At 36.1% G+C, this 26957-nt stretch overlaps 1 protein-coding gene across 1 annotated transcript in view; it reads right to left on the bottom strand.

Moving 5' to 3' along the window:
• Window positions 1–26957, bottom strand: part of SMC1B (structural maintenance of chromosomes 1B) — a 74834-nt gene that overhangs the window by 26115 nt on the left and 21762 nt on the right. The window contains exons 6-12 of the mRNA XM_004437978.3: window positions 25910–26168; window positions 24365–24505; window positions 19557–19639; window positions 18746–18953; window positions 15487–15672; window positions 13147–13326; window positions 5425–5571 (exon numbers count right to left, since the gene is read on the bottom strand). Of these exons, the coding sequence (XP_004438035.2) occupies window positions 5425–5571; window positions 13147–13326; window positions 15487–15672; window positions 18746–18953; window positions 19557–19639; window positions 24365–24505; window positions 25910–26168 (1204 nt within the window). The remainder of the gene's footprint in view (window positions 1–5424; window positions 5572–13146; window positions 13327–15486; window positions 15673–18745; window positions 18954–19556; window positions 19640–24364; window positions 24506–25909; window positions 26169–26957) is intronic.

The raw sequence follows: 26957 nt of genomic DNA, 5'->3' as shown, positions 1-26957 counted from the left end.
TTAAGTTTATTGATTGTATTACCAATTCCTCTAAGTTATTATTTTGTCTACTGGACCTATCCAATTTTGAAAGAGGTATAGTGAAATGTTCCACTCTAATTTCACTTTTATTAAATATTCTTGCTTTAACATTTAGGTAGTATGTGCTGCAAACAGGTTTAAAATAGAGATCTTGTCTTTATTACATAATGTCCTTCTTTATTCAATTCATTCAATAAATATTTATTGAAAGCTTACTATATGTGAGGATTTTTTAACCTCAAAGTTCACATTGTCTGATATTGTCACTCCTGATTTCTTTTTTGTTTGCATCTGTCAGGTGTTCATCCCATAGTTTCCAACATTCAATTTTAAGACAATTTCTTGTAAACAACATTTAGCTGAGTTTTGCTTTTTAACCCACGATGGTCTTGGTCTTTTAATGGGAAACTTAAATCCACTCATGTTTACAGTAATCACTGATACATAAAAATTTTATTTCCTTCATCTTACGTTTTTAAAATTCTTTTCATGCATTATTTTTGTTGGTTTGCTATTTGTTCCTGTGTCAGTGTACTTTTAACACTCTAGTCCCACCCATGTCTCCCCACCCACCAAGATACAATCTTTAGAATATTATTACTTCTTCACCTCCTCACAGATGAGACCTTTGAAACGCATTTACTTCTCTTTCCATCTCCAATTCCTAGGTTTTGCTGAGTTAGTTTAGCACTATTCATTTATTATAATTAGGCCTGTTCTAATTCATGTGTTGCTTAGAGTACTTTCTCCAGTATTTTTATCACATGGAGTATGTGGATGATATATTCTCTGAATTTATTTATCTGCAGATTCCTGAAAAGCAAATGATATCTTGGGTTGTAGTCCTTTTCCCTCAGTTGCCTGGAGCTATTATTCCACAGTCTTATCCAGTTTTGTAGTTTGATACAAGCTTGACTTTTTTTTATCTCTAAGGAATAGTTTTTAAAGGGGAAAGGGTAATTCAGGATTGCTTCTATACAACCTAGGAGTTCAGGAATTACACCAAGATCTGTGTTATTGTGTGCCTTTCCTCATCAAACCTACATGGAACTGCATGTGTCCTTTCAATTGGTAAATTAAGTGAGTCCTCAGATTAAAGACATTTTCTTCTTTGTTTAATTATTTCCTCTCCTCTGTGTTCCTTTTCCTCCTTCTGGAACACTTATTATTCTCAGGTCAAGTCTCCTGAGTCTATCTACTAAGTGTCTATTTTTCTCATGTTTTTTTTTTTTTTTTTTTTGGTGAGGAAGATTAGCCCTGAGCTAACATCCGTTGCCAATCCTCCTCTTTTTGCTGAGGAAGATTGGTCTTGGGCTAACATCTGTGCCTATCTTCCTCTATTTTATATGTGGGAGGCCTACCACAGCATGCCTTGATAAGCAGTGCATAGGTCCACGCCTGGGATCTGAACCCGCAAACCCTGGGCAGCGGAAGTAGAGAGCACGAACTTAACCACTACACCACCAGGCCAGCCCCACGATTTTTTTCTTTGTAATTTTGTTCCCCTCATTGAGATGTTTCTTCTGCTTCCTCTTCCAGGTTATTAATTTGATTCTCAACAATGGCAAGCATATCCTTCAATTCATCTACTGCATTCTATAGTTTAGAAATACGTTTTTTAGTTCCACAAAGTCTTTTTTTTATTTTATTTTGCAGGAGTAGAGGGAGTGTTGACACTATACTGAATTTCATTAATGTTCCTTTACTTGTTTGTTCAAGTTGTTGTCTAGCTCCTGGAACACCTCAGATGCATTTATGCATTTACTTGCCCACTGAGCATCAGGTCTGGGTATTAAAGTATCCTAAATGGCAGCTGCCCCACAAGCATTCTCTGCACCCAAGGGCCAGAGATTATAACAGAAGACTGTCAGAGCCCCACTCTGAGACAGAGGAAAAGATGTCTCTCTGGTCTCCCTGGACTCTCCCAAACTCAGGAATAGGGAGGAATAGGGAGGCCACAACCTACTAATATTTAGCTTCAGGAGGTTCAAGAATAGGCTACTCACATGGGACAAATACATGTTTAACTTACTCCCAGGATTCCCCAATGTCCTGATTCTTCCCCCAGCACTCTTCAAAGATCAAAAAGGAGGAAGCCCAAGGGGCCGGCCCAGTGGCGGAGCGGTTAAGTGTGCACGCTCCACTGCAGTGGCCCGGGGCTAGGATCCTGGGCCGGCTCGGACGCATTGCTTGTCGAGCCATGCTGTGGTGGCGTCCCATATAAAGTAGAGGAAGATGGGCACGGATGTTAGCCCAGGGCCAATCTTCCCCAGCAAAAAAGAGGAGGATTGGTGACAGATGTTAGCTCAGGGCTGATCTTCCTCACCGCCCCCCTCCCCCCAAAAAAGAGGAAGCCCTGCATCAGCTTTTCCTAGTGGCCTCCCCAGAACCCAAAACATCACTCACACCCAGCTCTCCACTAGGGTCAGGTGAGACACACAGGTAGGAGCTTAGTAAGGACATGGATAGGAAACCAGATTCATTTCAAGTTACCACCTTCCTAAAACTTTCTCTCTGCCTAGGCCTAAAGTTGTAAAATCTTTAAAAGTTGAATATTTCTATACCTTAGACCAAAACATAAAATGTGGTCTTATGCTTACAGAAAAAGATTAAAGTTAGTTGAGTAACCTTGCCAGAATATCTCCTTGAACCAAAACTGGTCATCTGTATACACAAAAGAAGAAAGCTAAATAGGAAAAATAAATAAACAACCTAACAGCATTTTACTGATTTAGTATCTGTTAAATTCGACATTTCAAGTAAGCGTGTATGGAAGATTGTAATATTCAACAAATGACACTTGGATAAAACGGCAAGTCTTGGTAAAAATAAAGCTGGATCCCCAGTTATCAACATAAATTCCAGATGAATAAAAAATATAAATGTTCGGCCGGCCCCCTGGCATAGAGGGTAAGTGCATGTGCTCCACTGGTGGCGGCCAGGGTTCGGATCCCGGGTGACCACCAAAGCATTGCTTCTCAGGCCATGCTGTGGTGGCGTCCCACATAAAGTGGAGGAAGACTGGCACGGATGTTAGCTCAGGGCCAGTCTTCCACAGCAAAGAGGAATGGCATGGATGTTCGCTCAGGGCTGATCTTCCTCACACACACACACAAAAAAAGTAATCATAAAAAAATATATATATAAATGTTAAATATACAAAAACACTAAAAGGAAACATTACTGAATTTCTTTTGTGATCTTCAGAAAGCATAAGGTCTTTCTGAGCTTGACATTAAAATCCAGAAGTTATAAAAGATTAACAAATTTGGCTACATAAAGATTAAAAATACACGTGACAAAAAAAGCAAAGTCAAATGTCAAACAGATAATGAGCAATAAAAAGGAATAAACTTTTGATACACACAACAACATGAATCTCAAAAACATTAAGCTAAATGAAGAAAGCATGACACACAAGACTACTAACGGTATGATTTCACTTACATGAAATTCTAGAAGAGGAAAAACTATAATGATAGAAAGTAGATTGGGTTGCCAGGGTCCAGAGGGTCCAGGAGAGAGGACTGACTACAAAGGGGCAGAAAGGCATTTTGGGGGGTTATAAAAATGTTCTATATCATGATTGTGGTGGTGGTTACACAGCTACATTGATTTGTCAAAACTTACTGAATCATACGCTTAAAATTGGTGACTGTTATTGTATATAAGTTATACTTCAATAAAGCTGACAAAAAAGTCAAACAGACAATATATTTTACCAATATATGACTAAGGACTAATTTACTGATTATATAAATAATTCTTTTTTGTTCGGTGAGGAAGATTAGCCCTGAGCTAACATCTGTGCCAGTCCTCCTCTATTTTGTATGTGGTTCGCTGCCACAGCACGGCTGACAAGTGTTGCAGGTCTGCGCCTGGATCCAAACCCATGAACCCCAGGCCACCGAAGCGAAGCGTGCTGAACTTAACCACTATGCCACAGGGCCGGCCCCCAAATAATTCTTAAAGTAAGTAATAAAATAACAAACAACCTAATAGAAAAATGTGCATAGGAAATAAATACGCACTTCACAGAATAAAAAATTACAAAGAACCAATGAATACATTAGGAAATGCTCAACCTCAGTTATAATTTAAGAAATGCAAATTCAAACAATTGGATTACATTGTTTTTACCAATCAGATTGGCAAAGATTAAAATATTTGCTATATACAGTGTTGCAATCTAGGAACATAAACACTCCACTACAGGTTTTCTTTTGATGTGAATTTAGCAATATCTACCAATATGTTAAATACACATATCCTTAGACCCAGAAATTCCACATATAGGAATTCATCTCAGAGATATAATTATAAAAGTGAAGATATAATAATAATAACAACAAGCATTTATATAGTGCTTACATAGGCTAGGCACTGTTTTAAGTATTTTACTTGGATTATCTGATTTAATCCTTAAAATAACCCTAAAAGGAAGGTACTTTCATTATCCCCACTTTACAGATGGGGAAACTAAGGTATTAAGGAGTTAGGTAACTTGGCTAAGGTCATTGTGTTGGTAAGTGGCAGAGCCAGGATTCAAACTCAGGCAGCGTGGCTACAGAATTTGTCCTCTTAGGTACTATGTTATTCTCCCTCCCTAAAGAATGTTTAATACTGAATTATTTGTAATAGCAAAAACCAAAATGTCCATTGGAGACCAGTTAAATAAATAAAATCTATATAATGAAATACCAGGAAGGATTCACTAAAAATAAAGTGGTTCTCTACATGCTAAAATGAAAACATGTCCCTGTTATGATATTAAATGAAAAAGCTTGTTGCAAACATTATTTAGCAAAAGTATATTATAAAACAAATAGAAAAAATAATACATATACTTGTACATACAGAGAAAACTTCTGGAGGCTATGCATCAAACTGTGTTTAGCAAATACCACTGAGATGTAAGGATGGGTAAGGGGAAGATTTTTATTTATTTATTTTTTTAAAGGTTTTTTTTTTTTTTTTTGTGAGGAAGATCAGCCCTGAGCTAACATCCATGCTAATCCTCCTCTTTTCGCTGAGGAAGACTGGCTCTGAGCTAACATCTATTGCCAATCCTCCTCCTTTTTTCCCCCAAAGCCCCAGTAGATAGTTGTATGTCATAGTTGCACATCCTTCTAGTTGCTGTATGTGGGATGCCGTCTCAGCATGGCCGGAGAAGCGGTGGGTTGGTGCACGCCCGGGATCCAAACCCGGGCCGCCAGTAGCGGAGCGCGCGCACTTAAACCGCTAAGCCACGGGGCTGGCCCCTTTATTTCTTACTTTATTCCATTCTGCATTATTTAAATTTTTTAAAACTATAGGCGTGATACTTTTATTAACCAAAAAAAGTTAGTTTAAAAACACAATTATTCTACTTAGTATTCCACAACTTTCACAACATGGATTTACCTTTAATTCTTGGATTAACTGGGTTCTTCTGTCTCTTAACTTCTTTAACTCTTTCTCATCCCAGCATCTAGCCTTGTATTTTAAGTCACTCGACCCTCCAGAGATCACTCCAGATTTTAAAAATAATGTTCCATCAAGAGCTACTGTCTGTAAAATTAAAAATATTTTACCTTGGATAAATGTAAATAAAGAAGATAAAAATAGGACATAATATGGCAATTTTTACAGCTGAGAATTTGTAGATGAGGAAAACCACTTACTGAACTTTACTAATAAAATACCTAGCTTATGAAGGGACACTAACCAATAAACAAATCTCAAATATGAAACTGTTTTGCTAAGGCTCAAAGCAATTCTAGGCAACAAGTTAGCAGGAATTAAAAAGGTTCAAATAAATTGTATATTAGTTCCAAACACATTCAATATTAAGAAGCAAAAACCAAGAATATTTCTATTTAATATCAAATAGTTTGCATTATATAATACTGTATTTTAAAGAATTGGACATCACGTCAGTGGCGTATTATGAAAACAGCCTTAGTAAGTATAGGATACAAAAATATCCCATTCTCCAAAATGGATATGAAACTGGGACCAAGAAAAAAAATCGAGTCAAAAGTATAAAACAGCTTGAAGGTTACAGTCCCTTGAGTAAGCGTATGCTTTATGGACTAAATGAAAACAATTCTCAATGTTTTGCAAATGTTTCTAATTAGTCAAAGCAGGAGGAGGTCACCCATGGAGGACTACAACCATGTAATGTGAGCTGATTAAAAAAACCAACAAACAGGAGTCTCATTCATTCCTTCATTCAGATCAACATTCCCTGTGTGTCTGTTATGCTTGAGACATTCTATACTGGGGACTGGAGTGACCAAAGGGAGTGAAATATGGTACTGACCCCCAGGGAGTCATGCTAGTAGGTAAAAGAAACATATAAACATATCACTACAACATAAAGTGATGAGAAGATAGAAACATACTTAGAGGAATCTGGAAGCATAAAACTGGGGGGTTACAACCCAGTCCGGAAGTCCACAGAAGGCTTTCTGAAGAGGTAAAGAATTTTATAGTATCTTATCAGAGGTACTAGTTAGAATTAAATTAGCTATATTTAACAGAAAACTTGGTTTATTTCTCTCACAACAACAGAGGTAAGACCACAGGGTCTGTGTGGTGGCTCCATAGTTAACAAAAACCCAGACTCCTTCTGTAACATTGCTCTACCATCCTTAGTACTTGGATTACTCCTCAAGGGAGATAGGCTTTTTACTTTCTGGAAGGCCTTGGGGCCTCCCTTCCCTCCCAATTGTTAGCTTGGCAATGAGTTTGCTCATCAGGTTGGAACTGGCTCTTTGGAAGAATACTAGATTTCTACTGGATACCAAGAGCAGCAGCATGGAAACCGAACTCCTATAGGTAAGCTCTGGTCTGGAAGGTGGCTTCCCTAACCAGGAAGCCCATTGTTACATTCTCAATTTATTCCTCCGACCTCTCCATAAAAATGTCAGGTCGTATGGAGGCAGCTTCCCTCTCCTGGAACACTTATAACTCAAGCTGCTTTTGCCTGGCCAAAGCACACCTCTATGGAATGAAAGCTGAGGAACCACGTAGGCTCCACTGCTTCTCTGCATTTAAGTTGTTCTCAAGAAAGCTTACTTTACATTTACACTGTGTGTCACTAGTGATATGTGTCAGTGGCTCTTATATGACAATCTTCAAAGTCATTTTATAGTCCAAGATGACTTCTAGAGCTCCAGCTATTGTGTCTGTGCTTCAAGAAAGAAGAAACAAAGGGAGAGAACGGGTAAAAAGGGGCCAATTAAGAAACTTGCCTGGCAGGTCTACTAATGATTGCTATTTAGATCCAATGGCCCCTCCTAGATAGTTACACAATAAGATCAAGGTTCTGATAGTACGGAAGAAAGGGAGAGGGATATTAAGCAGGCAACAGATAGGTAGGAGGTAGCCAGGGAAAAGGCAGTGGTGGAATGTTGGCAGTGGGGCATGGATACATAAAACGGATTGTGTGTGTGCATGTGTCACAGGGGTGGGATGGAGAAAGAGGGAACATAAAGAATTTAGAATTCCTAGAAAGTAAAGCAAGAGTTAAGGACTAACTTAGAGATGAGGCTAGTAGAAAGGCCAGATCCTGGAGCTCTTCGTAACGCCATCACAGGTAGAAGGTGGATCAAATGCAATTGAGGACTGATGGGGCTTGTAGAGGGGCTGGGGGAAGTAGCACCAAACAGCTCGACAGCAAATAGAGAAAAATGGTTAGATATGAGCTTTAAACAGAGCACTCTGGCAACTATTTGGTAAAAGGATTGGTCCAAGGGAAGCCAGAGGTGATGGTATGAAATCAGCCAATATCTATGGTGAAGAAAAGGAAAAAGAGTTGAGAAATATTGAGCTATAATCAGAAAAGCCTGAGGATTATAGAGGTTATGAAGAAATCCTTGAAGAAAAACCAGAATTTCATTTGGCTACAATAGTGGTACCAAGAATTAAAGAATACAGGAGAGAGATCAAGATGTAGAAAGAAGAACATGAATTTATTTTTATTTTTGTTTATTTATTTAATCTTTTTTTTTTCTTTTTTTTGTGAGGAAGATCAGGCCTGAGCTAACATCCAATGCCAATCCTCCTCTTTTTTTGCTTAGGAAGATCGGCCCTTAGCTAACATCTGTGCCCATCTTCCTCCACTTCATATGGGACGCCGCCACAGCAGGGCTGGACAAGCCGTACATCAGTGGGCGCCCGGCATCCGAACCTGTGAACCCCAGGCCGCCGAAGTGGAGCGTGCACACTTAACCACTTGCACCACCAGGTCGGCCCCTGAATTTAGTTTTAGCCATGCTGATTTTCCAGTGCCTGCAGGCTAATATTTATTTATTTATAATGTATATCTTGATTATTTTCTAAAAGAAATTAGATTCTTTTATATATTATAATGAAGATTATTATAATAAATATCCAATAAGATAGCTACAAATAATTAGAGATAATAAATTATACAAAGTGAAAAAAGAACAAAATATAAATAATTTAGGCTATTATGAGAAATCACTGAATTCAGTTAAATAAGTAGGTAAAAAAAATTATTCAATATATGTTGGGACAGGTAATTAACCATTTAGGGGGAAAAAAGCTAATACTTACATCTAACAATATACATCAAAATGAATCAGACTAAAATTAAAATATAGAAGTGATACCATTTTTAAAAATGAAGAAAAGTTTAATAAATATATATTTGATCTCATAGTAAAGGCCCAATTATACATATAAAAACAACACCCACAAAGGTTACAAGTGATATAGTTGATTATCAAATATAATATATATACCATAATACTCACTAGATCTTTCCAGCGTATGGTTGCCAGATTTAGCAAATAAAAATATAGGATGTCTAGTTAAATTTGAATTTCAGATAAACAACAAATAATTTTTTAGTGTAAGTATGTCCAAATATTTTATCTAGCAACTCTATTCTAGGGGACAAGTTAGGTATAGTTTGTTTTTTTCCTTTTTGAGCTTCTATTTTCCAAAATTTTCTAAACTGAACATTTATAACTTGTATTTCTGACGTATAAAAACCAAACATAACATAAAAGAAAACAAACCATGTGGACTGGCTTGGAGAGAAGAGACAGAAGTATATCAAGAACTTTGAGCTAGTAAGAATCTACCATAATATACGTGGACTTTAGTGCAAACTCTGTCTTGCCAGCCGTGATACTTGGGCAAGTTAACTTGCCCTCTTTGAGCAAGGGGTACAATGATTTTCTTTTCATTTTATTGCTTGGTTGGCTGCTACTGTTGTTATTGCAACCATTTACTTTTGCACATAATGTGCTTGAAACAGTGCATATATGCTATTTGATTCTATGTTCACAACCCTGCGAGGTAGATATTATTTCTATTGTATAGATCGGGGCTTAAAGATATTAAGGAACTTGTCTAAGGCCATACACAGGGACTAAAATCCAAGTTGGTCAAACATCTATGTCCATGTTCTTAACCATCATATTATGTACCTCCTCCAATTCTAAAAACGTAGTGGGCAACAATTTTTTAAGAGTCATGGATCTTAGGTTTTTTCCAATAGTTTCTAGGTTTATTAAAACAATTTATTTCTTCTAAAAGTAAATACAGTCTCAAATAACCTATTTTCATTTGATTTACAGTCAAATTCCTATTCTGGAAAGACTATAATTTTTATTTCCAGAATGCAATTTCCTTAACTTACAGCTTACATTAGTTGCTCAGTGCAGTAATCCCATGCCTACCTTGGGGGTTACATTCCTGAAAAATACCTTGGCTAGTGGAACTAGGATCTCACGTAAAATAAGGAGTTGAAGGAATTTTAAATAGCATTAAATAAAAGTTCCAGAGAGTATGGTCTAGACAATGAATGAATTCTTTGGCATTAAAACTTTGTCCTCCGGGATAACCAACCACTCCACTGAACCAACTTCAACTGTTTCAAGAAATATTGTTTCAGTGTTACAAGCTGCTAAGGTAGATTCTCTTATAATTTTTGTGTTATGCAGATTATACATATTATTTAAGTTGCCTTTCATTGGTATGAAAAATAATATACTTTAACATTTTCTTTTATTTCTGAATGGGTAACATATTCACATGGTTCAAAATCCAAAAGATATAAAAGAATAAAGAGTGAAAAATTTTTCTGGCATCCCTGAGCGCCACCACCCAGTTACTCTCGCCAGGGGTAATCAACGCTATCAATTTCTTATGTATCAACAAATACATGCATACATCTCTTCTTTCCCCATTTTTTACACAAATGGTAACATACTACACACTAGTCTACATATTACTATTTTTTTAACTGAATGTATCTTAGAGATTGTCTCACACTTGTATATAAAGAGCTTTGCTCTTATTTAAGGTTGCAGAGTATCCCATTGTATGAACGTATTATAATTTTATTGAACTAGTCTTCTATGGATTGCTTCCAATTTTTCCGTTACACACAATGGTTCAATGAGTAAATTTTATATACACATTATCTCATATACGTGTGAATTAACCTGTACGCGAAGTTCCTAAAAATTATGACTGGTAGAATTGCTCGTCACAGAGCTGATACAAATTTACACTTCCACAGCAATGAATGGAAGGGCCTTTCCCCATAAACTGTTATCAAACTTTTTGATGTTGATCAATCTGACAGGTGAAAAGAGTATTTCCGCGCAGTTTTAATGGGCATCTCCCATATTTTAAGCTAGGATGAGTTTTCATATTTAAGAATAATTATATTTCCTTTTATAAAAATAAGTTTGTTCATATCTTTTGTCCTTTTTTCCACTTTATTTTTGTTCTTTTCCTTATGGATTTGTAGGAAAATTTGCTCTTTACTCTGAGTTGCAAATATTTTCCCTGGTTTGCTATGTCTTTTGATTTTGCTTATGGTGGCTTTTGTCATGCAGAAATTTTTTATGTTTATGTGAATTTACCCATCTTTTATAGCTTCTAGGATTTTTGTCATATTGGAAAGGCCTTACTATCTCTGAAACTAAGAAAAAATTTCCCAGAGTTTCTCTTAGTACCCTTATAGTTTCATTTTTTACATTTATATTTCTAATACATCTGGAATATATTCTGATATAAGGTATGAAGTTTAGATTCAACTACATTTTATTCCAGATGGTATCCAGTTTTTCTAACTTACTGTACCCTGCATTTTTACTCTCTCTTGTTTAATGTGGGTAATTTTTGGAAAAACGATCTTTTCACAAATTATCCAGCTAGTTAATGACATCTTTCTGGGTCTGTTTTTTTTCCTACACCATATTAAAAGGACAAAGCATAAACAGATCTTTCTATATGTTTTAGAGTAACAACCATCCAGTCTATGGGAAAAAGAAGCAAATAACTGTTGTTTCCCTGCTTAAGGGGAATGGATGGAATAAGCACATGTATTTAAAGAGATTTCAGATTTTAAAATTTTGTTACATAAATTTTAAAAATATTTAAAAATTGAGTTATGATAAAAATCTTGATGACCAAACTACAGCTAGAATTGCTATAATTTATACTATGTAGTTTATATATACTATATATAGTTTATAAACTAACCAAAATATCATTTTGTGATGTCACTTGCAGTGTTTGAATAAAGAAAATTCTAAAACATGCTGTCAAATCTATGGAAAGATACCAAGTACATGGAAAACCAAAGCAAAAATTGAAGAAAAAAGATGATTTCTGTGAAAATGTGACATCTATCCAAATGTTTTATATATCCTAAAACACAGAGAAAATTCTTTAAGTGGAATAATAATAATAGGAAGAAGATAAAGGTCCCTGGAATATACTTAAGATACAAATAAGACAAATAAAGCTGATTAAAATTTTGAAATAACGATGAGAACAAGATATAGCCTAAAAGGCATGTTACTGTGAACAAGATATAAACCATAAAAATTTGTTGATTGAAGGAAGAAATAAACAGTCTTCATGTGACTTCTTTAAATTGACCATAAAAATCTTCAAAAATCAATTTTATAAAATATATTTTAGAAATATACAAAAACCAATTTTAGCATAGTTAATTAGGTAGCAAAATAAGGAAGATACCTTATTAGCTCACTTATTACACCTGCTTAAATTTAATATGTAAAAATCAATGAGTGATTACTCAGACAGTGACAGCATTATCATTAAGATTATTATTGATAGAAGTACTAAAATGTATGAGAAGTTAATCATGTTAGACAAGTCAAAACATTTAATCCTAGAAATTCCTACCTTTCATAAAAATAGCCTGATTTGTGTTAATTTGCAATTCTGGACATTCCAGATCAAATGTGTTAATTGATTAGTAAACAAAAAAATGAATCTCACTTTTTGAGAGCTATTTGCTACGCACTATAACAGCATTTTGCATGTCATTGTTTAATTTAATCCTTATAACTATGAAATAAGTACTATTATTTCTCTAATTTTAGATGAGAAAACTAAATTAGAGGCTTAGAAACTTGCCTTAAGTTACATAATTAATTACTAAGTAGCATCACTGGTCTTACTTCATAGCTTATGCCCTTAGGCACTATATCACACTTCATCATAAATGTAGTTAAAAAAAAAACTGTATCAGATATTTTGAGGATTTAACATTGCTGAACTAAATACAAACTCTATTCAACTGAGAGTAAAACAGTATTTATTTTCAATAATAAATTGAGAGATTAGTATTCAGTAACCTCATTTCAATTGTGCTGTTTCTATAACTTCAAATGTGTTAAAACCTTGAATATATAAAAGGACAGTTAGTATCTCCATTAAGCTATGGAAAAATTAACCCAGAATGTAAAATAAGCACCTAAAGTCTTTCCTTGTATTCAGAAACACATGTAGTATATACGCAAATGCAGGGAAAATCCGAAATTCAGCAAGGACATTTATTGCACATAAAGTGAAAAAAAATTAACTGCTTTAGGCTGTTATTACAATAAATCTAATTTCCAAAATATAATTTATGATATTGGAAATGCTACCAAAGTTAATTTTTTGAAAACTCAACTGAACATTATAAAAACTACTGAAGCCATAACCATCTTAAGTTCTATGTAAGTTTTCCTTATAAAAGAGAACATATGAAAAAGCATATATAAATATTTGTGTACGTGTAATGTGTTAGTTTTATAAATGCAGCTCCAAATTACCCAAGTGCAATCAGCCTCTTACTTTCCGTCTTTCAGGTCCACCAAATGCAATACGCCTTGCTTCTTCCACAGTCTCACAGACTAGGCCATTTCCACACACGAACTGAATTACTTTCTTCAGCTGAGGAAACTGAGTCTTTATGACATCAATCATCATTTTACAGCCTTTAATCTCCCTTAATCTTTCATTGATTGGCTTGATCTAAAAGGTTTAAAAAATACTTGATATATTAGATACACTAAAATGAACACCAATTACTCAGTACATTCTTTCTCAAAAAATATATATAAGTGTGACAGCAAAAGATTAATAGTATGCACTTATACACAATAAAAGTTTGACAAGAATCTGATGAACTATATCCCACCGTTGGCTCATGTAATATTTTTAAAAAGTACACTTCATCAAAAGCCAGAAGATATAATTTCCAGATTCAACTCTGTCACTATCTGGGACAAAGCAATGCATGAGAAGTGCTCCATGTTCTCAAAATCATAAAATCTAGTAGGAGATAATACCCATTTACATATGTGTCAAAAGAATGGCATAACATCACGGAACACAAAAAATCATTTTAGCCTTAAATGATCAGAAAAGCCTTCAGACTTTCTTTGCTATGACTTTTACATTGGGTCTATAAATAGATCAAAAAATGTCTGCAATGTATTACTGAAAAACAGCAAGTATTACTGAAAAACAGCAAGTATGATCTCATTTTTGTAAAACAAAACAAAGCAAGAATCCTATATACAACCAAAGTGTGTGTGTGTGTGTGTGTGTATACACTTAGGAGTATATATTTACGTAAATTTGTATGTATGAAAGCAATCTAAAGTACTTATGATTAAGGAATTGGGCATTGAGAAGGGGTAGGAGTACTTCCTTTATATTTCATACACTTGTGTATTAGATTTTTTTTTTTCCTTCGGTGAGAAAGATTAGCCCTGAGCTAACATCTATCGCCAATCCTCCTCTTTTCGCTGAGGAAGATTGGCCCTGGGCTAACATCCGTGCCCATCCTCCTCTTTATATGTGGGACATTTGTCACAGCATGGCTTGATGAGTGGTGCATAGGTCCACACCCAGGATCTGAACCTGTGAACCCTGGGCCGCCAAAGCAGAGTGCGTGAACTTTACCACTATACCACCAGGCTGGCCCCCTGTATTAGACTTTTTAAAAATGGATGTGCCTTGAAAAAAATCTTCAGCATGAAATAAGTAAAACAGGATTTAACAGGCAGATGAATTAGGTTAAGTAGTTTTAGTGGGCAGAAGGTATAGGCAAAAATGTGGAAGTACAAAAGGCAAGTCTGGACCATTAGTACCCAGCTAGTGTTTGCTGAGCTCCTCCTCTGTACCAGGCACTGTGCTAGGTGTTCTACATGTAATGATTCCTTGCAATAATCCAGTAAGGTAAGGACTAATTCCTCCACTTCACATATGAAGAAACAGAAGCTCAGAAAAATTCAGGACAAATCAGTGAGAACTAATTAGAAATGTGGCTAAAATTCAAACTCAGGTCAGTCCAAATGTAAGGCATGTGCTCTTAACCACTATGCACCCTGCCTACAGTTTAGGGTCTTGAAAGCTGGACCAAGTGTTTTCTTTAGCAGGCAATAAAAAAATCACTGAAGGATATCAATTGTGACAATGACAGAGTTCTTGCCTCAGGAATTTAGACTCTGGATACTCTAAGGCCTCTCAATACCTACCTCAAGGCTCAAAATTTAGCCTACTCCATAAAGAGCTAACACGTATTTACTGGATCACATATTTACAACTGAGACTCTGGGTTGGCATTTCACCGACAAGACCATATGTCTCATCCATCTCCTATACTTTGCTATAGAACAAAATAAATTGCTGGCTAGTTGGCAGAGTGGTGCACCGCTAGAGCAATGTCCTGAAAATCATCAAGGTAGACCTATGGCAAAACTAGATTAGGAAGAAATGATATGAAGTCAAGAAAGACAGCACCCACTTAACATTATTCTTTGCCTGCCAATGTATTAACACCAACCATTTGAATGACTGACTAACTGGCATCCAAGCTATGATGTTTTTCAATCACCACCATAGTTTTAAGCAATCAAGACATACTTTAAAAGACGAGATTTTTTTTTTTTTGTGAAGAAGCTTGGCCCTGAGCTAACATCCGTGCCCATCTTCCTCTATTTTGTATATGAGATGCCTCCACAGCATGGCTTGATGAGTGGTGCACTGGTCCACGCCTGGGATCTGAACCTGCCGACCCCCGGCCACTGAAGCAGAGCACAGGTACTTAACCACTACGCCACCGGGCCAGCCCCTAAAAGACAAGATTTTATCACTTCTAAATAGTAAACATTACAAATTTCTTACATCAAGGTAATCTAGAGCAAGGAATGTCTCAGGTTCAGCTCTTTCCTCCTTCAGAAATCGAATACAATCTTTTGCTACCTTCTCAGAGGCTACAACAATGGCAACCATGTACCGGCCAAAAACTTTAGTAACAGCCAGCTGGTATTTCTTATGAATAGGATGACACAGGTCAAGTAGTCTTCCAAACTTAGCAGGTTTCAAAAAAGGAGAGAAAAAGAAATACATTAGTGAGGAACATATAATTCATTGTTTTCTAATGTAACAAAGCAGCATAGACCAAAAACTAATTTTATAAGATTATAAACATCATAATTTTAATTTTTTTAATTTTTATTTATTTATTTTTTTCCCCCAAAGCCCCAGTAGATAGTTGTATGTCATAGCTGCACATCCTTCTAGTTGCTGTATGTGGGACTTGGCCTCAGCATGGCCGGAGAAGTGGTGCCTCGGTGCGCGCCCGGGATCTGTACACAGGCCGCCAGCAGCGGAGCCTGTGCACTTAACCGCTAAGCCATGGGGCCGGCCCTATAAACATCATAATTTAACAGTTTCATTCAAAGAGACATAAGTTTCTTTATGAAATATCCATTTAGGTGTGTCACACTTCATTTAAAAAGAGTAATGAGGAGGGACTAGCCTTATCAAGATATTAAAATATTTTACAAAGCTATGGTAATTAAATAATATTCATCCATTTCATTATTTATTTATTTTTTTATAATTTTATTTATTTATTTATTTTTCCCCCAAAGCCCCAGTAGATAGTTGTATGTCATAGTTGCATATCCTTCTAGTTGCCGTATGGGGGATGCGGCCTCAGCATGGCCGGACAAGCGCGCATTGGTGCACGCCCGGGATCCGAACCCGGGCTGCCAGCAGCGGAGCGCACACACTTAACCGCTAAGCCACGGGGCCGGCCCTCATTATTTATTAAATAAGAAAATATGAGGCACCTACTCCATGCAGGTACTGAGCTAGAAACTGGGTAAATATTACTGAACAAAACAGACACTCTCTGACCTCAAAGAACTAGTAGGGAAGAAAGATATAAATAATCAATAATTATATGTATGTACAAAATAAAGTTATAATAGACACTATGATAAAGCACAGAGTGCTCTGAGAGTATACAACAGGGACCAATTTGACCTGAGAAGTCAGGGAAGGCTTCCCACGAAGAAGTGTTATTTGAGCTGAGATCTGAAGAATGGTCAAGAATTAGACTGAAGTTCAAAAAGTTTCCTAGAAAATGTCAGTATGTCAACAGTCCTGTATCAATGTGCCCTAGAATATCTAAAGATTCAACTTTATATTTTAGACTCTTTCTTCATTTCTAGGTTCTACTTCAGGAATACCAATTTCTTTATGATAGATCACCATTTGTCTTTAATATTTATTATCTTGCTCTTTGTTTTTTCTTCTCCATTCACCTGTGATTAACAGAAGCCTAACTTATAGGTTAGTAATTTGATTTTCAGCTGTGTAACTCATTCCTTGCTACTTGCAATTTATTTATTAGCTCAGTAATAAAGTTCGTTCTTGATTTGTTTTCTTAGCTCTACATTTTCCTTTTTATTTTATTCTGTTTTAGCTCATATTTGAATCTGGTTTTATGAATTCAAGTTCTTGTTAAATTGTCCATAGCATAAAACACTTATGGGGGATTTTGTTCTGTAACCTTCTTTCAGACTAGGCTTTTTGACTTCTAAATGCTTTTTAAATTATTCTTTCTCTTTATTATTCTATGTATCTATAGCTGCCATATTGATTCTTTTCACCTTGCTTATGTTTAATGCAGGCAGTTCTGTTTAGACCTTTCATTTGCTGTGATGGATAACTTATTTTGACTGGCTCACCTAGAACTGAGATGGTTATCTCTGAGCAACAGTTAATAGATGAAGTATTTTCTGTTCTATCTTCTAAGCATTTTCTGATCTATTTCCTATCACCTAAGGAGGGCAGGGGTAAGTGACAGCTGAGCTAAGGCTCTGCATATGTTTGTTTCAACACCTGAGTTTTTCTCTTTCTTCTGAGTTTTTAATTAAATATCCCCTACCAAGATTCCTCTACCTTGGGGAAGGAGGACAAATCCCATTTTTGGGAGAGGGCTTTGAACTGGCCTCTCAATTTAATGAAGAGCCCTAGAGCTTTCACTTCCATCTAAGAGCATCAGAGGTTCACGTTCCCTGATTCACCAGTTTTTTTTAATCAAAAGGAAACAAATTCATATGAGTTTGCTTCTTGAGAGATTAAGGGATATTAGGTGAGAATTCTCAGGAATTAACCAATTCATCAGTTTGTCTACTGCAGAGTTAAGAACAAGCAATGCTATATTTCAATTTTTTTTTTTAAATCCTGGACTGTTACCATTTTCTGAAGTTTATGGCATTAGATGAATGAGCCCCTTTCTTTGGTTGTTGAACTAGTATTTTACTAGTTTTTGTCATTTTGTTTGGTAGTGGGGGAAGGATTCTGTGATCCAGCCTTACTCCTCCCTCATTATCTAGAAGTCAAGACCAATGTTTAAGAGCCAGAAAGTCAAAAAGGATGCTGTGAAGGAGAGTAAGATGGGGTGGCCATAGTGAAAGAGGAAAACCAGGAGAGTGTGGTATCATGGAGGCCAATGGACAGGTATTTCAAACAGTGCAAGTGCATAACAGTGTCAAATGCTGAAAATACACCCTCATAAAATAAGGACTACACAGTGTATACTGGGTGTTAGTGGCAAGAGGGATATGCCAGACCCTAATACCAAAGGAAATACTTCTGTGAAGTTGACACCCCAAGCAATAGGTTAGATATTGCTGTACTGGGGTTAACAAAATACACTAGCAATACTGGATGTAGTCAGATTTAGAGAATAAAATTTCATTGTTTCAAAAGTATGCCAATGATGTCTGCTGAAAATATATTTAAAAAAATTTGAAACCATGAAGAACATGAAATTTGAGGTTTTGTGTCTGGAGGGAACCAGACTACTTCATGGTACCTATGTCCTTTGAGGATATGGCCATAACTTGGACCTTCTGGGTAATGTGTTCAATGTCAATGTTTCTCCCCAATAATTACTTATCTATAGACACTACTGGAAGTTATTTACATTTTACTCCAATTATTTACTATTATATTTTAAATATAAATAAATTATCAAACATAAAAGATTTCTGAATAATTCTGCTTCCTAATAATGGTAACATTTTTAATCCCAAATAAGAAAGCTTAGCCTTTTTGGTTCAATTAACTATTCATTTCCAATTACCACCGAGTCTGGGTAAAGTCTTTTAAGGTGTTCCAGAACCTCTTCTCTCTTTTGCTGACGTTTTCCCTCATGGTAATCAATTCCAGCATTCTGCAATTCACTTCTAATAAGATTCAACTCTTCATTAACTTCAGACATTCTTGATTTCGTCTTTTCAATTTCATCCACTAGAGTTTCCTCTTGCTGTTTTTTCTCTTTCAAGCAATCCCTACATAACAATAACAACAGCAAATTATATAGCAAAAAGAAAAACCAAAATTTAGGAATTACAAGATACAATATACTTTGGTCTGGCATTGCAGGGGAATGAAATAGTGCTCTATCAATATTAAATGATGAAAGATACAATAAAATGAACATAGCACAGACACGGGCAAAAGAGATTTTGATTATTCTTTGTTGATTCAAAAGATACATATTTCTGGATACCAAAAACATAAGGATAAATCACTGTATATATCAGAGCAATCATCATGAGCTTAATAACTAAACACCAATTAAAAAGAAATTCTTACTGGTAGAATACTTAGGTTATACTAGCTTTCATGACATAGCTTTTATTATAAAATATCAATACAAAAAGAAAGTTTTAAGTTTCACCACTGGTAAAGACTTATATTTTCAAAACTTAAATATTTTATTTACTTATGTGGTTAAGTATGAATTTTAACTATCTACAATGAAATGAAAAACAATGGAGGAGTGAGAACATTATGATACAGTGGAAGCATGCATTTGATGAATATACCACAAATATACCAGACCTCTGAGATATACGAAAGCTGCAAGGAATTTTTTTTACTATACGTACATGCATGTTTTTGTATACTCCTCCAACTTCTCTATTCGTTTTTTATGATCTTCTATTTGTTCTTTTATTTGTTTTAGATTTTCCTAAAATAAAAAATGAAACCTAAAATCAATTATAGCAACTCCAAACAAATAAAATTGATTATTTTTCATTATATGCCTAGAACTTACTATATCTCAGGTTGTTCTAAATTTGAAATATATCAAATATAACTATATAAAAATACTCATAGGAGCAAATTTTAATTTTGAAAAGGCAGTATGGTATAGAGCTTTGAGGTTATAAGAATCAGGGTTCAAATCCTGGCTCCACAATTTACTAGATATCTGATCTCCAACAAGTTTACTCTGGCAACTTCAAACTCCCAGGGGATTATTTTCAAATATCTATACATAGTTCTTATCAGTCCCTCAAATGAATTCATTCAATAAATATTTATTCACTGGCTACTATGTGCTAGAAACTAGAGATATAACACTAAACAGGATTGAGTCCCTGTCCTCAAGGACTAAGGTCTGGTGAAAGAGACAATTAAATAAGTAATTTCAGTGGAGTGGCTTTGTGTTGTAATAGTATAGGAACCTACAAGGCAACTTTAGGCTTGTGAAAGGAGGACTTCACAAAAGTCTTGCTCCATTCACTTTATCGCTAAATCCAAGTACTGTGGTAGTCTCCAATTGGCTTCATGTCTTTAACCTTTCCCCTGTCTAATTCATCCTGTGCACCATAGCAAGATTAATCTGTCTTACTCCATTACTAAGTGACCTAAAACCAGAAGTGTACAAAAGTAAAAAACACAATTCTTTTTCAGTATATAACATCAGGAAAGAGAAGAAATACCACAGTTTTCAAGTGGAAAACGACCAACATATTCCATGAAGATAATTATCTCATTTTACTCATTTATCACACAAATTCACTCAACAAACGTCTAGTGCACTAGGTGCCAGGGTTATAAAAATGAGCAAGACACAGTTCCTTTTCTGAAGGAACTCACACATTTTGAAATTAGAGTCCCCATATTGAAATTCTATTAACTCACTGAAGAATTCTATTCAAAGAGGAAAAGACAAGATTAGTTAATGAGGAATACCAAGTTTAGTCAACTGAGAACACCTGCCTCTGCCTTTACTCTGCCCACTCCCAGGGCTTGTGTCGTGCCAGATGGGCCCCTTTGTGGTCATTATTTAATACGCCAGGTGGGTCTCTTAGGGGTCACTACCTGCTATGCAAAGGGCTCAGAATAAACTTCAGACATGGCTCAGGTTGAAGAATAGGCTTTATTGGAGAAAATGTAAAAGGCCAGGATCAACAAGAGAGAAGGTCCCCTTTCTTCTCATCATCCCACAGGGAGGTGTGTCAGGGCCCGGGTGCACCGCTGGACACATAATGGGCACTAATCAGACTGCCTTGGTACCGGGCATTCTGGATATGAGATGCCAGCTGATTATGTTAATTGTCTGGGAAAACAACCACTGCCCAGCACCTAGCCATCTCGGGATCCGTGGAAAGTTAAAGCCCTTCCTGTCCGGGGAAGGGAGTCACCAGTCCTGTGGGAAACTGAATATGGGTACAGATTTCTCCATTTCTCTCCACTCTGACACGTTATTTCTTCTTCTATCAGTGTTTTTGTATTCAGAACACAACAGCAATTCAATCAATACTTACTGATATCTACTAAGTACAAGGTTTACAATGGACACTATTATGAATCCTGCCTTTAAGAAGCTTCCAGTCTAGTAGAGCTATACCAATTAACTTTACTTTTTCTCCAATCTGATAAAAGCCCTTAGACACAGATTAAGAACAATGGGTGATTAGATGAGGAAGAAATTATTTTCAGGGTTTTTTGGTGGGGTGGGAAGAAAAGAAGGGCCAGGGAAGGCTTTGTGGTGTGGGTAACTACAGAATTTAACATGTAAAGGTGAGTAGGTTTTTCCAAAATTAGCATGCACAAAGGTAAAAATGTGCAATGAGTATTCACAGAAATCAGGGTATAATTTTATAATGTGATACAAATTATGTAAGTGTTTTAAAAGTAATTACTGCTGTTAGTGCATTTGTTTTTCTCCTTCCACAAAAAGACATCTCTTCTACTCACATGATTCTCATATACTACACCTTTCATATTTGTTCATGTGTTCACCTGTCAAATCACAGAGACTAAAATGAGAGGCAGTACAGTACAGGGGTTAAGAAGATTCATTCTGGAGACAAAGTGTTTGGAATCAAATCCCAATTCCTCCACTTAGTCAAGTTAACTTAACCATCTTGTGCCTCAATTCCTTCATCTGTACAATTCATTAATTCAACAAATATTTATTGATTATCTGCTCTAGATAAAGAACTATTCTAAGAGCAGGGGATGTATCAGCAAACAAAACAGAAAACATCCCTGCTCATGTGGAGTTCACGTTCTAGGGGGGAAGGCAGACAACTATACTAAGTAAATTAAATAGTATGTTAGGAGATAAATGCCATGGGAAAAACAGAGCCAGGGTAAGGAGAGCAGAAGTGCAGTGGGGACTACAATTTTAAACAGGCTAGTCCGGGTAGGCCTCATTGATAAGGCAACATTTAGCAAAGACTTGCAGGAAGTGAGGGAGTTAAAAATGAAGAAATGTAGGGAAAGCAGGTCGCAGGCAGAGGAATAACCAGTGCAAAGGCCCTAAGGCAGAAATATGTCTGATGTGTTCCAGAAGGCCAGTATAGCTAGACCAGAGAGAACAAGAGGGAGAATAGAAAAGAATGAGGTTTGAGGTAAATTGAGGCGGGAAGAGCAAGCAAGACTTTGTCCTTGACTTAAACTTTATGTGCGATGGGGAGCCACTGGCAGACTTCAAAAAGAACAAGATTCATGATCTGACTTAGATGTTAAAAGCATCACTTTAGCTGCTGTGCTGAGACTACTGCGGAGGAGACAAGAGTGGAAGCAGGGAAATTTAGTAGGATACTACATTGCTCTAAACAAATAGTTGGTGACTTGGATCAGGGTGATAGCAGTAGAAGTGGAGAGAAGTGATCAGATTTTTGGTATATTTTGAAAGTGGAGCCAACAAAATTTCCCAAAAGAGTCAAAGTTGGCCTCTAAAGGTTTTGGCCTGAGCAACAAGTAAGATTGAATTGTCATCACCCGAGATGGGACAGACTATGTGTAGGGCACATTTGGGCACGAATATCAGAACTTCTGTTTGGGACTTAAGTTTGAGATGTCTATTCAACATCCAGAATGGAGATGCTGAGGAAGGAGCTGAATACATAATGTTGGAATTTAGAAGGTCTGAGCTAGAAATACAAATTTGGGAGTCATCAGCAGATGGATATTGAAAACTATGAGAATACCCATCACCAAGGCAGAAAATATAGAAAAGAGAAAAAACCAGGATGAGAACATAATACTATTAATATCTACCTCATAAGTTGTTTGAAGATTAAATAAATTGGGTTTACAGCAGTGCTGTAAACATGGTATATACAGGTATGTACAAATAAACACTACATTATAATGATATTATTGTTGTTATTCCTAGAAAATGTCAGACCTATTTCTAGAGATACATTTCAGGGGCCAGCCCGGTGGCACAAGCGGTTAAGTGAGCGTGCTCCGCTTCGGCGGCACGGGGTTTGCAGATTCGGATCCTGGGTGCGCACTGACGCACGGCTTGTCAAGCCATGCTGTGGTGGCGTCCCATATAAAATAGAGGAAGGTGAGCACGGATGTTAGCTCAGGGCCAATCTTCCTCAGCAAAAAAGAGGAGGATTGGGATCAGATGTTAGCTCAGGGCTGATCTTCCTCACAAAAAAAAAAAAGAGATATATTTCATTTTGAAATCCCAACCTCCAGCTCCTTCATCTGTAGCCTGGAGCACACACCTACCCCTACAGTATTGTTGTGAGATGTAAAGGAGTCTAGCAAATGTAAAGTGCCTAGCAAAGTAATCAATAAACATTTTTTCCTCTAAATTCCAAATATTCATTTATAAATCAAATGTATATATAATTCAGAACCATTTTCCCATCACAATTCTTATTAGAAATGGTGGTCACATTTTCAGGATGGCCCATAGAGTCCATAATATATGATAATTTGTTCTTATTGTTGAACGTGCCATAATTTTACAGCCAAATTCTCAGTCTTTAGAAAAGAAGGTCATGGGCATGAGAGGGAAAGACCAGATGCTTGGTGTATTATCATACTGACTTTCACCTTATTCAACCTGCCCATTACTATGAGGTAGACATAGCTATCCTCATTGTACAAATGAAGAAATCAAAGCCCGCAGAAGTTAAATAATTTAGTTACTTACCCAGATTACACAGGTCAGTGAGAGAACAAGACCGGCTGGGAGCCAGGTCTACCTTACTCTAAGGCAGAACACTACGATGCTGTCTTGATGGTTATTTCCCATGTAGACATTAAGCTTCTCTCGGTCTACGTCCTTAATGTTTCTAAATGACTTTGCATTCACGTCTATTGATATATTCGTTTTTTTCCCTTTGTCTATCCTCCTCCTAACCCCACTGGACTAAAATACATGTAAGAGACTATATCATCTGCCCATGCCTATCATTCTACAGATGCACAGAAAATGCTTACAGAATAGGTGAATGAAGGCACTGCCTATTTATATCTTAGACCATGAAAGAGCACCAAAATGATACTAAGCGGCACAACAGGTAATCAAAAAATTTTTTATTAATTGCTTATGTCTGATGAAAATCCACTTACATACTGAACAGCAAATACAAAAAGGGAATAAAATTTCACTGAAGATAATTCTAAATCATTACTACACAAACCAAGGTACCTGAACTTCTTTGTGCCTCCTCTTTTCAAATGCCAGTCTTTCTTCATCAGCGTTCTGTTCCCACTGCAGTTTTTCCAGTTGTTGGGTCATTATTGCCACTTTCTTTCTTACTTGATCCTTAAGTTCTTTATATTGATCCAGCTGCATAAAAAGCATTTAAACATTGCTAACTCAAAGTATGAGATGAAATTCTTTATATGATAGCCTTTACTAGCAGATAATTAATTTTATCAAAAGTACATTTTATATAAATTAGATCATAACTGGTTATCTTCTCCAGGTAAGATAATGTGAACATAAAATGAACATTTTGGGCCGGCTCCGTGGCTTGGCGGTTAAGTGTGCGCGCTCTGATGCTGGCGGCCCGGGTTCGGATCCCGGGAGCGCCCCGAGGCACCACTTCTCCGTCCAACGTGAGGCCGAGTCCCACGTACAGCAACTAGAAGGATGTGAACCTATGGCATACGGCTATCTACTGGGGCTTTGGGGGGAAAAAACTGAATGAATGAAATCTTTGAAAAAAAAAAAAAAATGAACATTTTATTTAAAACTGTTTAGATAGATCAATAAAGTATTCAAAACCAACTCTATAAGGTCTCTGTAAGAAATTCTTAAAAAAGAAAGGGGATTGAAACTCATTAATAGTACAAAAGCAAGAGGAGTTCAGAGAAAATTATTAGTTTTTCTATTTATATAGTCACAGTTATTTTAGTATATATATAGTTATGTAAGATTATCATAAAAATAATGAAATAGACAAGTGATAAAATTTAGTTGAGAGAATGAAAACTCTGAATTACAAATTTTTGGATATCTAGTATAAATTTATTACAATTAAACCTTATATATTAAAATGGATATTAATTCTTCACTTATAATTTTAAATCACCTTAAGTATCAATTTCCCTCCTGTCAATTAAGTGATCACATCTCTTCAAAGCCAAATATATCTGACTCTTAAGTTTTTATAATACTCATACTCACGAGAGAAAAAAATGATTACCTTAAAAACATAAGAATACAATTTAATTACCTAACTTTTATTGCAAAATGATACCATGTAATCTTGTTGAAATATTTTCTATGACTTTAATTAACTCATAAATGTTATAATGGCATCTATTCTTATAAAAGAAAAATAGCCTAGTCTAAAGATTAAATTTAGATTCTGTATACAGGCTGAAAAATTTAAATCCCCATAGTTCAGATTCTGAGGACAATCTCTTAAAATATCAGAAAGAGAGGTTGTCCTTTAATTTTTTTCAAATTAAAAGGAGCAGCTGAGGGCCGGCTCTGTGGCTTAGCGGTTAAGTGCGCGCGCTCTGATGCTGGCGGCCCGGGTTCGGATCCCGGGCGCGCCCCGAGGCACCACTTCTCCGTCCAACGCGAGGCCGAGTCCCACGTACAGCAACTAGAAGGATGTGAACCTATGACATACAACTATCTACTGCGGCTTTGGGGGGAAAAAAATGAATAAATAAAATCTTTAAAAGGAGCAGCTGAAACAATGGAAACAAGACATTTCTCATATGTTGACTTTTTCACCTGACTGGCTTCTAGTTCAATGTCTCGCCCTTTACGTAAGATTTCTTCCTCAATCTGCTTTTCAAAATTTCTCCATGCACCATCCAAATCAACCAGCTCTGTCTCCAGGGCTTTTATGTCATCTTCCTGTTTAGAACATTGTTTTTCACTGTCCTGTATTGATTTCTTAGCCACATCTAACTTCTTGAGGTGGTGAGAAGTGTTTTCTTTGGCTTTAATGTACTGAGGCCTCTTCTGATTTAAAAGTGCTTCAAGAGACCTAAAAAGAAAAATAAAGTTTGCTTTAAAGGAAATTAAATTTTATAATATACAAAGGGAAAATGTTCTTTTGATCAAATCATACATTTAAAAATAAATTCTAAAAATTGACTTTCAGAGACTGTAAGCAGATCAGTGGTTGCCAGAGGTTGGGAGGGAGGATTGAATAGGTGAAGCACAGGGGAATTTTTTAAGAGTGGTAAACTACTCTGTATGATACTGTAATGGTGGACACATTACATCAGCATTTTTCAAAACCTACAGAACTTCACAGCACCAAGAATGAACCTCAATGTATGCAAATTTTAAAAAATCACTTAGGAGGCCAAGGGATCCTAAATGGAATATAAAAAGTGACAAAAGAATCTAATTGTATTACAAATGTATGAAACAACCTTACTGAAGGAGGTAGAGGGAAAAGGTGCTAACTTAAGTAACTTTGGAAATGAGTGGAGTCTGTAAACCTAAAAGAAAAAGGAATTGTACATAAGCATTGTATTCTAGTTGATAGAGTTACTTCCCATGAAGGTATGGGTTAACAATTCTGATACTGCCATATATGATTACTTGAATTGAACAGTTAAGCAAATGGATGGCAGACTGTGGAAGCCAGGTTTCTCACAGTTGGAATAGGAGGTTCTAGATAAGCAAGAGGAGGTCAACATCAACAGTGACCTCATGTTGATATTATGATATATGAGATAGATGATATGTCATATAACATATATGCTACATTGACATCCCTGATATATTGTGATGAGAATGGCATTTTACCTCTTGTTAAAATGGT

This window comes from Ceratotherium simum, chromosome 25 (assembly GCF_057802395.1).
Source record: "Ceratotherium simum simum isolate JZ-2026a chromosome 25, ASM5780239v1, whole genome shotgun sequence".
Classification (NCBI taxonomy): Eukaryota; Metazoa; Chordata; class Mammalia; order Perissodactyla; family Rhinocerotidae; genus Ceratotherium; species Ceratotherium simum.
Note: the sequence above shows the minus strand (reverse complement) of the source record. Positions and strands in the feature narration are given on the sequence as shown.